The sequence below is a fragment of the Euleptes europaea genome, chromosome 2 (assembly GCF_029931775.1).
Source record: "Euleptes europaea isolate rEulEur1 chromosome 2, rEulEur1.hap1, whole genome shotgun sequence".
In the NCBI taxonomy this organism is placed as follows: Eukaryota; Metazoa; Chordata; class Lepidosauria; order Squamata; family Sphaerodactylidae; genus Euleptes; species Euleptes europaea.
In genome coordinates this window covers 7901667-7917137 of record NC_079313.1, presented here as the reverse complement: position 1 = coordinate 7917137, position 15471 = coordinate 7901667, and the positions used below count along the sequence as shown (strand labels likewise).

Below are 15471 nucleotides of genomic sequence, written 5' to 3'. Positions count from 1 at the left end.
GTGATGTGGAACACAGGCACGGTAATGCTGCTGCAGTTGTCTTGCTTGTGGGCTTCCTAGAGGCACCTGGTTGGCCACTGTGTGAACAGACTGCTGGACTTGATGGGCCTTGGTCTGATCCAGCATGGCCTTTCTTATGTACTTATGCTCATGATGCATACCTATTCTCTCCAGGATCAGAAGAGCATTCCTATTATATTAGGTGCCATGGCACACAAGCAGGGTGCTGCTGCAGTCGTCTGGTTTGTGGGCTTCCTAGAGGCACCTGGTTGGCCACTGTGTGAACAGACTGCTGGACTTGACGGGCCTTGGTCTGATCCAGCATGGCTTTTCCTATGTTCTGATCTTTGGTTTGGACCAGCGGTGCTTTTCTTATGTTTGTCTGCTAGGCAGCCTGATCGCTAATTTTGCAAAATGTTTTCCTATGCATTGGTTTTGTCAGGTAGCATCGTTTTTATCCCAGTGCAAAATTACCCCTCTCTCTCTCTCACACACACATGTATATACAGAGAGAGAGAGAGTGTGTGTGTGTGAGAGAAAGTGGTTTGTGTGTCAACATTGCCACCCAGTGGTCAGCACTACTCACAGCACACAAAGGACTGATTTGCCAGGTGTCTGTAAAGAGCCGTCAAGTGATAGCTGATTTATGGCAACCCCTCATGGAGTTTTCAAGGTGAGAGACTGCAGAGATGCTTTGCCATTTCCTGCCCCTGTTTCCCATCCAAGTACTAACCAGGGCCAACCCTGCTTAGCTTCCAAGATCTGACGAGATTGGGCTAGCCTGGGCCATCCACACCTGGGGCTTAAGGCTCATGTTCCATTTTGCTCATGTTCCATTTTGGGAGCCTGAGGATGGCAGGGTTTGGGGAGGGGAGGAGCTTCAATGCCATAGAGTCCAATTGCCAGAGCGGCCGTTTTCTCCAGGGGAACTAATCTCTATTGGCTGGGGATCAGTTGTAATAGCAGGAGATCTCCAGCTTGTACCTGGAGGTTTGGCAACCCTAAGAGCAGGGCTAGCATGGTTAACTGGTGTGGTTACCATCACCCATGTAGCAATAAGGAGGAGCAACTGGAGAAGACGTTGACCAGCCATCCGCCCACCTGATTCTTTCCTGGGAAACAAAAATGGAGAGGAAGAGATCACAGGTGGAAGAGCAGGAAGTTGGCTGGCCAGCAGCAAGAGCTCCTTCTTTGCCATGCTGTCTCTCTATAGTGACTAGGAGGAGAAAGAGCAACCACCACCTGGGCTAGGGGAGGGGCCCACTCACAATGTCTTAGACAAGGAGCTCCAAATTCCTGGCGTTTGGGTATCAGATGTCTTGAATACCTAGGGCTGTCAGGTCCCTCTTCGCTCCCAGTGGGAAGTTTTTTCTTCTTCTAAGTTATACATACTGTAGTCAAATAGTACCTCCTAAAATAAAATATTGCAAACATATAACACAATCTTTTTAAATTTCATATAATCTTTTAAAATTTGGAACACTACCTGATGAACACCACCAGCCGAATCAACAATTTGAATTGACATTGAATTGAATCATCTGTTGAATATATACCTGAAAGACTATTTCATATACTGTTCTATAAGCTGATATTGTATGTTACATCCACAATTTATGTCTGTATATTAGTTGTGTTGAAATAATTTTGATGTATATCTTATGGTGAGTAATAATCTACTTTTGTTAAAATTTAAAAAGATTATACGTTTATAATCTATTAATGTTGCAATATTTGATTTTAGGAGGTACTATTTGACTACAGTGAGTCTAGCTGACAAATTTAGGACCTTCTTATCCCCCCTGTTTTTTTGGGTTTTTTTGTTTCATCATCCTAAATTGGCAACCCGATCTGTTAGCAAAATAAATTTTGAAGCTACGCCATTCCATACCTAATTGCCAAGGATAGTCATTTTTCTGGCGCCTCTGTTTGGCAAAGCGCTATCCCAGTTCTGCTTTTCAAGGATGCACTGTTTAAAAGGATCTTGCTTTCCAGGGATACACTGGCTTCGCTTTTACCCTGTTCATAAAACAGCCACCAAAAGGAGACTGTGAGAGGTCTCCCTTTGCTAATACACCCAGCTTCCAAAGATAGCCCTTGATGGGCTATTGCAGAACAACAATCCCCAGGGCACCCAAGGGGCAGCCAAACCAGCCCCTGATAGGATATAACAAAACAACAATTCCCAGGGCAGCCAAGCCAGCCCCTGATAGGATATAACAGAACAACAGTTCTGTTATAGCCTATCGGGGGTGGCTTGAACAAAACAACAATTCCCAGGGCACCCAAGGCGCAGCCAAAACAGCCGCTGATAGGATATAACAGAATAATAATTCCCGGAGCAGCCAAGCCAGCCCCTGACAGGATATAACAAAACAACAATTCCCAGGGCAACCAAGCCAGCCCCTGATAGGATATAACAGAACAACAATTCTGTTATAGCCTATTGGGGGGTGGCTTGAACAAAACAACAATTCCCAGGGCACCCAAGGCGCAGCCAAACCAGCCCCTGATAGGCTATAACAGAAAAATAATTTCCGGAGCAGCCAAGCCAGCCTCTGATAGGCTATAACAGAACAACAATGCCCAGGGCAGCCAAGCCAGCCCCTGATAGGCTATAATGGATCAACAATTCCCGGGGCAGCCAAACCAGCCTGACAGGATATAACAGAACAATAATTCCCGGAGCAGCCAAGCCAGCCCTTGATAGGCTATAACAGAACAACAATTCCCGGAGCAGCCAAGCCAGCCCCTGATAGGCTATAACAGAACAACAATTCCCGGAGCAGCCAAGCCAGCCCCTGATAGGCTATAACAGAACAACAATTCCCAGGGCAGCCAAACCAGCCCCTGATAGGCTATAACAGAACAACCATCCTCGGGGTAGCCAGCTTTACAACCGGTCCTTGTAGCTGTGCCATAAACAGCCACATGATCGGCAGTGTTGAGCAGGTGATAAGAATGGATCTCTATGTCATAGTCAAGCAACCGTTAAAGGCACACCAAGAAGGGCTAGTTTCAAAACTGGTAACCCCACACAGCAGGCAGAAACGAACATTCAGTGTCATGTAAGACAGGAGGGGGGTTGCACGCGTGTGTTCGGGTGTGTCTGTGATCAAGCAATCCTCAACGGGATTCAAAATGTGCACGTGCATCATTATTACATTCTGCAAAATACTAGGACATGGTTAGATTCAACAGGGCAGCGGCAAGGGGGGACAAAGGGGGGCAGCACCCAGGGCCCTGCTCGTTTTCAGGGGTCCAGGGTTTCAGGGAATTAAATCAAAAGAATTTCCATCTTGACATTAGGAAGAATTTTTTGACAGCGCAGTTCCTCAGTGGAGCAGGCTTCCTCTGGAGGTGGTGGGCTCTTCTTCTTTGGAGATTTTTAAGGAGAGGCTAGATGGCCGTCTGTCAGCAATGCTGATCCTATGACCTTAGGCAGATGATGAGAGGGAGGCGCATCTGGGCCAACTTCTGGGCATGGAGTAGGGGTCACTGGAGGTATATGTGGGGGAAGTAGTTGTGAATTTCCTGCATTGTGCAGGGAGTTGGGCTAGATGACCCTGTTGGTCCCGTCCAACTCTATGATTCTATGATTTGGGAGATTCTTGAGGCTGGCTTTCACACAATGCTTGGGTTGATCTTGGGAACATGAGGTAGACCCAGATGCCATGACAGGCATCAAAGCTTGGCATGTTGTGGCATCCGCCTGGTAGAAGCAGTTGGCTTGTCAGAAATGGGAGATTGTCCCCTCCAAAGGAGCTTGTGATGTCACAGATTTCCTCTCCCATTTCACGCTGGAAGATTGGCCTTCTGGAGCCAATCAGGTGCGCCTTTCAGTCTTCCTAGGGACACCTGGTTGGCCACTGTGTGAACAGTCTGCTGGACATGATGGGCCTTGGTGTGATCCAGCAGGGCCTTTCTTCTGTTCTTATAACGCAGGCCATTTATGCAGGGGAGGTTTTGCCTTGGATTTGCCTTTCTCTAGATGCACCTTTCCCCCATCCGAATTCTCAAAACTCTGCATGGGAGCTTATTGTTGCATTTTGAGAATTTGGATGGGGGAAATGTGCATCCAGAAAGTGGCAAATCCAAGGCAAAACCTCCTGTGCATAAATGGGCACAGAGAGGGAAAGGCCGACTCCTCCTCTGAGCCTGACCCCCACCCCGTGCCCCACTTACAATCAGCGTGTGTGTACTGAAATCCTTCGGCGATCTTTTCTGCCTGCTTGAAATCGCTGCCATTTACACCAAGGGGGGGCCTGGGAAATGACAGGTTGTCTTACAAGAGGCCCAAGAGAAAGGGGAGTGTTTGGAGACACAATTGGGGGGGGGGGACGGTCGTCCGGCATGCCTCGCACCATCGGGGATATTTAGTGAAATGCTCGGAAGGGCTCACACAGGGAGCTCTAATGGCTGCCCCCCTGATTGCGCCCATTATCCCTCCCTCCCCATGCCACAAAATGATTCAGTGGGAACTTTGCTTGGAGACATAAAAGGGAAGAAGCCGAAGGAGCTGGAGGGGGAATTGTTTGCCGTCCTACGGAACATCACAAAACTGGGCAGGCCCAAACTTGGCTTCGGGTTGAAAGTAGGGTACTCCAGGTACTGTTATAACAATTTAACAAAAGTGTAACGAGTTCAAAATACATATAATATACAAGTGCCTAAATACATATACAGTAACATTCAATCCAAGAGTTGAATTTGCCTGTGCAACCATGTATAAGTGAATTATTATCCTAACTAAGGAAATTAAACAAAAATAATACATGGTTTGCCCTTGTTGATCCCTATGGGAAATTGAAATTATTGGCTCTGGAAGCTTCGTTTGAAACAAGTGTGCATATTAATATCCTAACTGAACAGGACTGAGGAAGACTTGAGACTTGAAACAGTCGTATCCCCATTCCACCCCTTCTTTCAAGACTTCTACTTGGATTGAATGTTACTGCATATGTATTTAGGCACTTGTATATTATATGTATTTTGAACTCATTACACTTTTGTTAAATTGTTATAACATTGCCTATTTTCTGTACTTTCTTTCTAATCTATGATACTAGTACAGAGGTGTTAATTTTTGATTGCCAACCTCCAAGTACTAGCTGGCGATCTCCTGAAATTACAACTGATCTCCAGCCGATAGAGAGCCAGCGTGGTGTAGTGGTTAAGAGAGGTGGTTTGGAACAGTAGACTGATCTGGAGAACCGGGTTTGATTCCCCACTCCTCCACATGAGCGGCGGACAGGGTTGCCAAGTGTCTGGTGGTGGTGGGTAAAATCCCGCCAATCCACCGGGCTTCCCGCTGACCAGCTAAGGGCTGGCGGGCACCGCATGCATGTGCACACACACAAAGAGCCTACGTCGTTTCTGGGTTTACCCAGAAGCGACGTGGATGCTCTAGCAACTTTGGCCGAAACTCTATGGTTTCCATAGAGTTTCAGCCAAGACTGATAGAGCATCCGCATCACTTCCGAGTAAACTGGACACGTGGGCGCATCGTGCCAGGCACACGCGTGCACTGCTCACTACAAGAAACCTCCCGCCCATGGACCAACAGGACCTGGTAAGCCCAGCGGCAGAGGCTAATCTGGTGTACTGGATTTGTTTCCCTACTCCTACACACGAAGCCAGCTGGGTGACCTTGGGCTAGTCACACTCTCTCAGCCCCACCCACCTCACAGGGTGTCTGTTGTGAGGAGGAGGTGATTGTAAGCCGGTTTGAGTCTCCCTTAAGTGGTAGAGAAAGTCGGCGTAGAAAAACCAACTCTTCTTCTTCTTCTAACAATGAATCTCCGTTCTCCACTTGCTCTTTTTTAAACAACACAAAAATCCTTTTCGCAGAAGCCCCATCACAGGCCTCTTTGCAGCTCGATATGATTACCGCTACACAGAGCAGGGATCAATACTGGCTGTTGTCGGATCGAGAAGCAGAGGCTCGCTCTGAAGCCATAAATGAGGGGCGGCTTTCACGTTTCCAATCCCCCGCCGTTCAAGCTTGATCCACCAACAGAAGCCCGCAGAAGACTGGGGGGGGGGGGTCTCTTATATTGGAAACCACTGTCTCTTCCCCAGTCTACAGATGAGCCAGGCAAACGAATCGCATTGATAGACTTTTTTTTAAGTGTCCAGAAAACTCAGCCTCTGTACAACAGCTTCTCATGGTAGGCCAGTATTCTATGGTGGATTCTCTGCAGTGTGCTGGGCGTGTGCTAGGGTTGCCAACCTCCAGCTTTTTCCATTCAAATTCAAATTTATTAATACGGTCGACTGACCAATCACGTGCCAACACATCAAAATTTCCAGACACAATAGTTTTGCACCGCAGAATCACAGACATATAAAGGTGTAAGGTCAATAAAAGCAACCCCTGGTTCAAATTATCACCTTAAAATGGATAAAATTGTAAAATATTCTAACAATCATTCTCTAATGAAGCTCTGCATATTTTAATAGCAACAGAGCAGAACTTGGCAGTTTGGAGCGTAAGCTGAGGGTCTTCTCCTCATAGGAGCTTCTTTGCCAGAAGCTCAACTGACTCATCAGGGAATTTACCAAGTAGGGGGGAAATAAGCTTTGATCTGACTTCGTGGTAGAATGGGCAACATATTATTGCATGTTCGATGGTTTCAACGTCCCCTGTCCCACACGGACAAAACCTCTCTGATTTAGGGATCTTTTTCTATTTCCCTTCTAAAACAGCCAATGGTAGGGCCTGGCATCTGGCAAGGGTAAAGACCTTCCTATAATTAATAGACTCAAGGTGATAAAAATAAGCCACAGCCGACCTCCAGGTACTAGCTGGAGATCTCCTGCTATTGCAACTGATCTCCAGCTGATAGAGATCAGTTCGCCTGGAGAAAACGGCCACTTTGCCAATTGGACTCTATGGCATTGAAGTCCCTCCCCTTCCTAAACCCCGCTCTCCTCAGGCTCTGCCCCAAAAATCCCACATGGTGTGGGTCCAGGAGGCGAGGGCATTGTTGCAGGAATTGGCTTTAGGCATTAAATGTTTTCTACGTCTCTATATGCCCTGCCCTGGATAGCCCAGGCTAACCCAATCTCGTCATATCTTGGAAGCTAAGCGGGGTCGGTCCTGGTTAGTACTTGGATGGACGACCACCAAGGAAGTCCAGGGTTGTTTCACAGAGGCAGGCAACGGCAACATACCTCTGTTCGTCTCTTGCCTTGAAAACCTTATAGGGTCATCATAAGTCACTTGGTCTTCTGAGAATGTGGTCCCTGAAGGTGTCACGATGATGAGGGGAATGTGGTATGTGGGGTATGTGGTGGAGGTGGGGATTTCACCCACAATCGGACTTTCCTGGGGGGAGCTCTATACACCTTCCAGCCATTAGAGAATTAAAAGTAGTCCCTTGTGCAAGCAGAAGAGCCCCGTGGCGCAGAGTGGTAAGCTGCAGTATTGCAGTCCAAGCTCTGCTCACAGCCTGAGTTCGATCCCGATGGAAGTTGGTTTCAGGTAGCCGGCTCAAGGTTGACTCAGCCTTCCATCCTTCCGAGGTTGGTAAAATGAGTACCCAGCTTGCTGGGGGTAAAGGGAAGATGACTGGGGAAGGCACTGGCAAACCACCCCGTAAATAAAGTCTGCCCAGTAAACGTCGGGATGTGACATCACCCCATGGGTCAGGAATGACCCGGTGCTTGCACATGGGGACCTTTACCTTTTTTTTACCTGTGCAAGCACCGGGTCATTCCTGACCTATGGGGTGACATCACACCCCGACATTGACTAGGCAGACTATGCCTTCCCCTGTCGTCTACACTTTACCACCAAACAATTTGGGTACTCATTTTCCCGACCTCGGAAGGATGGAAGGCTGAGTCCACCTTGAGCCGGCTACCTGAAACCAACTACCATTGGGATCGAACTCAGGTCGTGAGCAGAGGCTGGAAGGCAGTACTGCAGCTTACCACTCTGTGCCACGGGGCCCTTCATTAGAGAAGAGGCAGCTGTAAATAGCTGCTGGGATTCCTATTCAGCCAAAACTCGGTTCTTTTCACTTCTGTTCCTTCTTCTTTCCCTGATGAACAGTTCTTAACCTATTCATCGGAACAGCGAGTCAAGTGATTTCGCTTTCTCGTGAAATTTTGTTTGGATCTGGGTGTTATGGAGGTGCCCAGACAGCCTCTTTGTCTGGGGACCCCGGGGGGGGGGGGGCTCTCCACACTCCTGGCTGAAGCAGCCCAGGATTTCTGCAGCTCCAAATGCTTCTTACAGGGTCTCCATTCTGCCGGAAATCCCATCTCTTCCTACAGACTGTGTGGATCTCAGAATCTGCATCTGTACACATGTGTAAAGAGTAGACCGTAACTAGGGTTGCCAGGTCTCTCTTCGCCACCAGCGGGAGGTTTTGGGGGTGGGGCCTGAGGAGGGCGGGGTTTGGGGAGTGGAGGGACTTCAGTGTCATAGAGTCCAATAGCCAAAGCAGCCGTTTTCTCTAGGTGAACTGATCTCTATCGGCTGGAGATCAGTTGTAATAGCAGGAGATCTCCAGCCAGTACCTGGAAGCAACCCTAACACTTAACAAAGAGCAAATACAGGATGAAGTGTTGCTTGGATGAAACTCAAAAGAATCAGTCAAGCTGCCGTATAGGACTCATTCAACCTTCTCCTTCTGTTGTGATACTTTTGAATTACTGCCCCGATTCTTTCAACCCCCGGAAAATCCCCATTTTTAAATTTGGTCTTCCCTTGAGATAATCAAACCCCCCGTTTTCTCTTTTGCGCCCTTTTCTGTGCACCGTTTTTTCCTTTTAAAACGAATACATTATGCCAACGTTTACGGGGGCATTAAAAAACACACACAGCATTCTATTATGAACATAAATCAACAACTCTAGAACGCATAAATCACACCAGAAAATCATAAAGTGGGTGTACTCGCTACAAGCAAATCGACCAAACTAACAGCGAAAAACAGAGACGCGAAGCTGTTGTCCGAAACAAAAACGAATCTCAAATGAAACGAAATCAGGGATGTTCCTTCTGGGCCATTCCTGAACATCCGATTGACAGCGTCTCCCCCACACCAGCACCCCTAACTCAGGAGCATGGGGCAAGACTTCTCCCCTTTATGGCTTGCCAGAGGCTGCCCACTGGGGCGGGGAAGAAGAAGAAGGGTTGGTTTTTACATGCCAACTCAAGGGAGACTCAAACTAGCTTACAATCACCTTCCCTTCCCCTCCCCACAACAGACACCCTGTGGGGTAGGTGAGGCTGAGAGAGAGTGACTAGCCCATGGTCACCCAGCTGGCTTCATGTGTAGGAGTGGGGAAACAAACACTGTTCACCAGATTAGCCTCCGCCGCTCATGTGGAGGAGTGGGGAATCAAACCTGGTTCTCCAGATCAGAGTCCACTGCTCCAAACCACCGCTCTTAACCACTACACCACGTTGGCCTGACGGGTGAGCCGGCCCTGGCTGAACGGCAGCTTCCCTGGAAGCCTTGCGTCCTGCAGCTGAACAAAGCCGCTCTTGCTCAGACACTGAAAACTGCTCGAGTGGGCAAGAAATAGCCCTATGGATATCAGTTGCATCCCATAGTAAGCCCCTTGTCAGAAGAATCCCTGTGTCAATCAGCGCATAAGGTCGCTTCAAAACGTGCTGTGCTCTGAGTTGGGGAGGGCTTCTCTCCCCCCACCACTTGTGACGTCAATGCATTAGTAGATCAATGGTCAGATCAATGTGTGTCTATGGGGGGGGGGAGGTTGATGGGAAAGTGGGGGAGGGGTGGGAAATGAAACCTTTTTGACTATGATCCAAGTTCTAATTTGCAAATCTGTCTCTTTTTTTTTAAAGTGACTGTTGTATGCCAAAAGGTTTATTTTTGTTTGTTTCCTTTGCAAGCATCTGATGGTCATAGGGTAGGTTTTTCATTCATCTGCTGTGGGTTTGATTGAGGAATGGAGGAACACCGCATCTCGATATGAAACAAATATTTCAGAAGCCTGTAAAGAAAGCTGGAGACGGAGAATAGGTCTGAAGAGAACTGAAAGTAGATTACTTCTGATGGTGTTTTTTCTTACTTTTACCCTCTGGTACAACAGGTGCTGCAGGTTTTTGAGACGATGCAAAAACTTGCTGAACCTGTTTAGCCGAGACAAAATTTGGTACCTTGAAAAGCATCTCTCTTTCCATCTGCCTCCAGCTCTCTGAGAAAAAAAAAGTATACTGTCCATGTCCAACTAAAAGTTCTAGATCTGGGTAGTAAACCAAAAATAGAACAAAGCCCCAAACATCCCATTTGCCAAAACTTGTTTCAAATTAGAAAACTGAATTGTAATTCAAGATGGGTGGATTTCTCCTGTTCTGTTTCTTTATCCTTCCGCCATGCATTCCAATCCTCTTGAATTCCTGTTTAATTACAAGAATGTCTCCAGTTAATTCTGGAATTTGAACATGTGTAGTTAGTCATGGCTTATGACGAATTTGCATCTTCCCCTCATTGCTGTGTTTTCGAATGAACAATGAATGTTGATGAACCACTGCCAAGAAAGCAGTTGCGATCCGATCGCACCCACGACTCTTTCTGTGTGGCATTTGACTGACTTGCGTGTGTGAAACATGTACCAAAACGATCTCGATGTGACTTGTCAGGTGGTCCCGTCACGTCGGTTTTCGTGTGGCATTTGAGAAGGCACAACAGTGTGCACATTTGCAAAAGCAGGACTCCAAGGAATCTCGGCGCAGTTACGTGCACACGTCAAAATTGCTTTGCGGCAGTGGTTGATCAATGAATTAACAATGATCAATTGTTAATGCACAGGGAGGAAAGACCCACTTGGCAGAATCTGGACATTTTAAAAAAGCAGTACAGGAAATAGGACCAGGTAGTTTCAAACGCCAAATGTCCAGGGAGAGATTTACAGGAGGAGAATATCAGACACATCCCTAATTGCAACTGATGTGGTAGCCAGCGTGGTGTAGTGGTTAAGAGCGGAGGTTTGGAGCAGTGGACTCTGATCTGGAGAACCGGGTTTGATTCCCCGCTCCTCCACGTGAGCCATGGAGGCTAATCTGGTGAACCGGGTTGGTTTCCCTGCTCCTCCACACGAAGCCAGCTGGGTGACCTTGGGCTAGTCACAGTTCTCCTAGAGCTCTCTCAGCCCCACTTACCTCACAGAGTGTCTGTTGTGGGGAGGGAAAGGGAAGGTGATTGTAAGCCAGTTTGAGTCTCCCTGAAGGGGTAGAGAAAGTCGGCATATGAAAACCAACTCTTCTTCTTCTAGAAAGAAAGGATGTCACCATAGGATAGGCATCTTCTACCAGAGCTGAGATGAACTGAAAGTCTCTGAGCTGATACATTAATGTGGGACTGAGCTCAAGAAGTCTGCATCCTGAAAGAATTCTGGGTTTTGGGTGAGGGGAAAAAATGTTTCCAGTTCTTATGAATGGGAAAGCGCCTGGCCCATGTCTTCTGAAGCCACAATGGGATTTGCAACTATCAGTCTTTGAGGCCAGAGTGCCTTTGATAATTCCCCATGGAGAACCAGAGGCAAAAAGATTATGCCAAAATAAGCAAATATGTACACATTTGCATCAAGGGACAGAAATCAGGATTCTATGATGAACATTAAAAAAAAAAGAAAGATAATCTACAGACTCCCAAAGGAAATTATATTAGGTGCTGTGGAACACAGGCAGGACAATGCTGCTGCAGTTGTCTTGTTTGTGGGCTTCCTGGAGGCACCTGGTTGGCCGCTGTGTGAACAGACTGCTGGACTTGATGGGCCTGGGTCTGATCCAGCGTGGCCTTTCTTATGTTCTTATATCCATGGCTACAAGTCAAAATGGATACTTGTCATGACACATACCTATTCTCTCCAGGATCAGAGGAGCATGCCTATTATATTAGGTGCTGTGGAACACAGGCAGGATAAATGCTGCTGCAGCCGTCTTGCTTGTGGGCTTCCTAAAGGCACCTGGTTGGCCACTGTGTGAACAGACTGCTGGACCTGATGGACCTTGGTCTCATCCAGCAGGGCCTTTCTTATGTTCTCATGTTCTTAAGGCCACAGAAGTAACAAGCTATTGACTGGGGGGAGGGTTCATTACCTGGGGAGGGCCACCGTAGGTGACCTGTTTTGTGGGAGCTTTGGAAAAATTAGCAGTAGCCTTGATCTGCATTGATTTAATGGTGGCATTCTCATTGTTATTTTTCCCCTCTCCCTTGAACATGTAGCATGCAAACGTAAAGAACAGGAGCAGCAGAAAGACCGGAACCTGCAGCCCAAGAAGCAACGTCTGGTCTTCACGGACCTCCAGCGCCGCACCTTGATTGCCATCTTCAAGGAGAACAAGAGGCCCTCCAAAGAAATGCAGATGACCATCTCCCAACAGCTGGGCCTGGAGCTGAACACAGTCAGCAATTTCTTCATGAATGCTCGTCGACGGTGTATGAATCGCTGGCAGGAGGAACCGGGAACCAACCCTGGAGTCCCTTCTTCATCAACAAGCACTTTTTCCAAAGCATGAGGTCTCTCTTCACACACACGCCCCATCCCTCTGACTCCACAAAGCAAAGTGCCCATTCCCTTCTCCACACACACATACATGAAACAGCAACCAGGCCACACAACACACCTCTCAACCATCCACACTTGGATGCTTTGGGATGCTTGGGGGGCATCTGAAGCCAACATCCAGTTTCTATCTCCATCTAAAATTCTACCCAAGCTCACAAGCGATTTGGGTGGTCCATTTCATCACATGGGCAATCCTTTGGAAACAGGAAGTTAAGTGGATTCTGGGCCACAGAGTATGTGCTCCTTCTCATTTATTTCTGACTGGGAGCAGGGAGGGAGAAATATTCCCTTACTTATTAGAATATGTGGGGACCTTCCGTACTCAAACCCTTTGAGAATACGGTGGGCAGATTTAACGGAAGATGCTTTTGCGGGAGCATGCGCTGAAATTGTCCTAACAGAAGCAACACTCTTGTTGTTTGATGTCAGGTATCAGGTGTCAGGCATCTGCAGTGGGTGGTGTATGCCTTAAAAACAGTCCAGCACCCAAAAAGTGAGGATGGGAGGACAAGAAATAGGGAGACCTGGTTCCACATGAAACAAGCACAGCTTGGCAAGAAGCAGAGAAATCTACTAGCTTTCCAAGCCCTGATTCCCAGACATTAAAGTCAAGTTCCCCCCCCCACACACAGTAGTTACACTGACACCTGAGATAATAGAGTGTGTGTTGCATTCCAGGTTTTGGAATAGCCAGTAACTGGCCTCTGTTTCAAACAGGGAGCTGGGATGTATTTCCAACTTGGGAAAAGGCAATCGATTGAGTTGTGTGGGAATAAATTTGCAATCTTAAGGCAAGTGCTTATTGCTGAACAAAACCCAGACTGCAACATGCACTCAAGTGGTCCAGGTATGTTCTTCCATTTCCAAGCCAAATATGCATGGGGAGGGTTTCTTTTTCTTTTTGGTGGGGGGAGAGAATGCAATGCATTTGTATTACCATTGGAGGAAAGGTATGGGCATTTCCAAAAGCATCACCAACCTGACCATCACCATGGCCTTGTCACTCACATCTAACCTGGGCCTTTACTCATCCCATGCATTCCTGTTCATTAGCAGAAGTGTTATCTATCCATGAAAACCCACTGCAATTACCGCCAAGTGCACAACATGGTACCAAATCAACTGACTCACCCAAGAGAAAATATCTTGTTCTTTGATTGTTCCTCTCAAAGAAATTCCAAGCCAAAGTGTGTGGAGGGGGAGGAGGAGCAGACACTTGACGGAACCAACCCCCTCTCCTCTACCCCCCTTCTGGATTCAGTCACGGGGAATTCAAGCTAAGTTGCACTGTGTCACCGAGAATTAAAGCGGGTCACGAAGCACATTTTAGGTACATAAATCGGGTATTAAAAAAAAAAAAGAATTGCTTTAAAGTAATCAGAGGAAAGAAGACATTGGACAAGGAGGAGTTGCAGTTTCTTTCCCAGACACTGGATTGGCAGCTGACCTTCGGTAGGACTTTGGTTTTATTCCAGTCTCTGAACAAGCTCAGCCCCAAGCTGGGTTTTATACTGGTTCCTCCTCAAGTACCCATCTAACCCCACTTTCTGCCCCCTTTCCTTGTCTCTGTTACCAACAATAGAATAGTAAACACAAAAGAATCCATATTGGGAAGACCGGGGAGGGTGGCAGGACCTTAAATCTGTGTGTGTGTTTCATATGTGTATATATATATATATATATATATATATATATATATATATATATATATATATATATATATATATGACACACACATGCATGCATGTGCGCGCACACACAGCATGGGGGGAGGAGAAGGAAAGGAAATGCGCTCCCCCATCCCCGTAAATAATACTCTCTGAAATGCTCGAAAGGATCTCTGGCAACGTACGAAAGACGACCGATTTTTTTGTGTGTGTGCCAATCAACAGGCTGCCTTAAATAATGAAAAATGGATACATGATGGTATTTCTCTTCAGCGACAGAAGGAGCATTTCCTGTGTTCTCGGTGATGGCTTGTGGGCTGAGTCCGAAGGATCTGCGAGGCAAAACCAACAACCAACAAACGAGATGGTTGAGCAGACACACAATGCCGCCACCAATCAAATCTCCTGAGACTGGCTGCCAAGGTTTGAGCAGCAACTTTACTTAAATGGACAGAAGGAAATGAGGCCCGCAGAGGCACAGTTGGGAGGATTCCACCCTAGCCACCCTCCGAGTAACATGGGATTCTTTTTTAAACAAAAAATGGTACAAAATCAAATTGATGCGGGTAAATGAGTACCATCCATGCTCAAAAGTTTTTTGATTTCACTTTACGCTGAAGACAATGTGTCGAGCGATGGCTAGGCACTTTCTGGGATGAGAAACCAAACAAAAGGGGAAAAAAGGAAAATACCACGAAATATTACTTAAGCAGAAAGGAGGAAGGGGAAAACCAACAACTATACAGATATGACATGATTGTACCGATATATCCTATCTGAAAACCGATTCTGTCCCAATCTTGGCTATCTGGTGCGGTCATTGGGTGTGGGATGTAGGACGGGAGGAGATGGCTGAACCAATTGAAACAGCTTCAGAAGAGAGAACCGAGCTGCAAGAGGAACATGTCGTAAATGCCAAGGGATGTTTTGCCAAAGGATAAGAAGGGGAGGAAGCCAAACAAAATGTTCCCTCCCCCTAGTCCGGCCCCCTCAAGTGTCCCTCACCCCACCCCACCGTGTCTTCTTGTCTTGTCGTGATGTGTCAATGCGAACGAACGATGGAGGAGGAGGATGGTGGATTCCCAAACCTGGTTTTGTGAAGTATTTAAGGGCTGAGAAGCCACCCCCCAAATAATAATAATAACACAACAAGAAGAACCCAGGGCCTGGCGTCGAGCAAGAAGAACACCGCCAGAAAGAGAGAAAGTGCTAACACATGACAGGTCCTGAACATGCAAAGACATTTTTAGTG

The 15471-nt window shown here is 47.1% G+C and overlaps 1 protein-coding gene across 1 annotated transcript in view; it reads left to right on the top strand.

Annotated features, from left to right (window-relative positions):
* The window catches only part of ONECUT3 (one cut homeobox 3), a 71790-nt gene extending 59272 nt beyond the window's left edge, over positions 1-12518 (top strand). Inside the window, exon 2 of the mRNA XM_056845321.1 lies at positions 12210-12518. Coding sequence (XP_056701299.1) covers positions 12210-12502 — 293 coding nt within the window. The 3' untranslated portion in view covers positions 12503-12518. The remainder of the gene's footprint in view (positions 1-12209) is intronic.
* The last annotated feature ends 2953 nt before the right edge of the window (positions 12519-15471 follow it).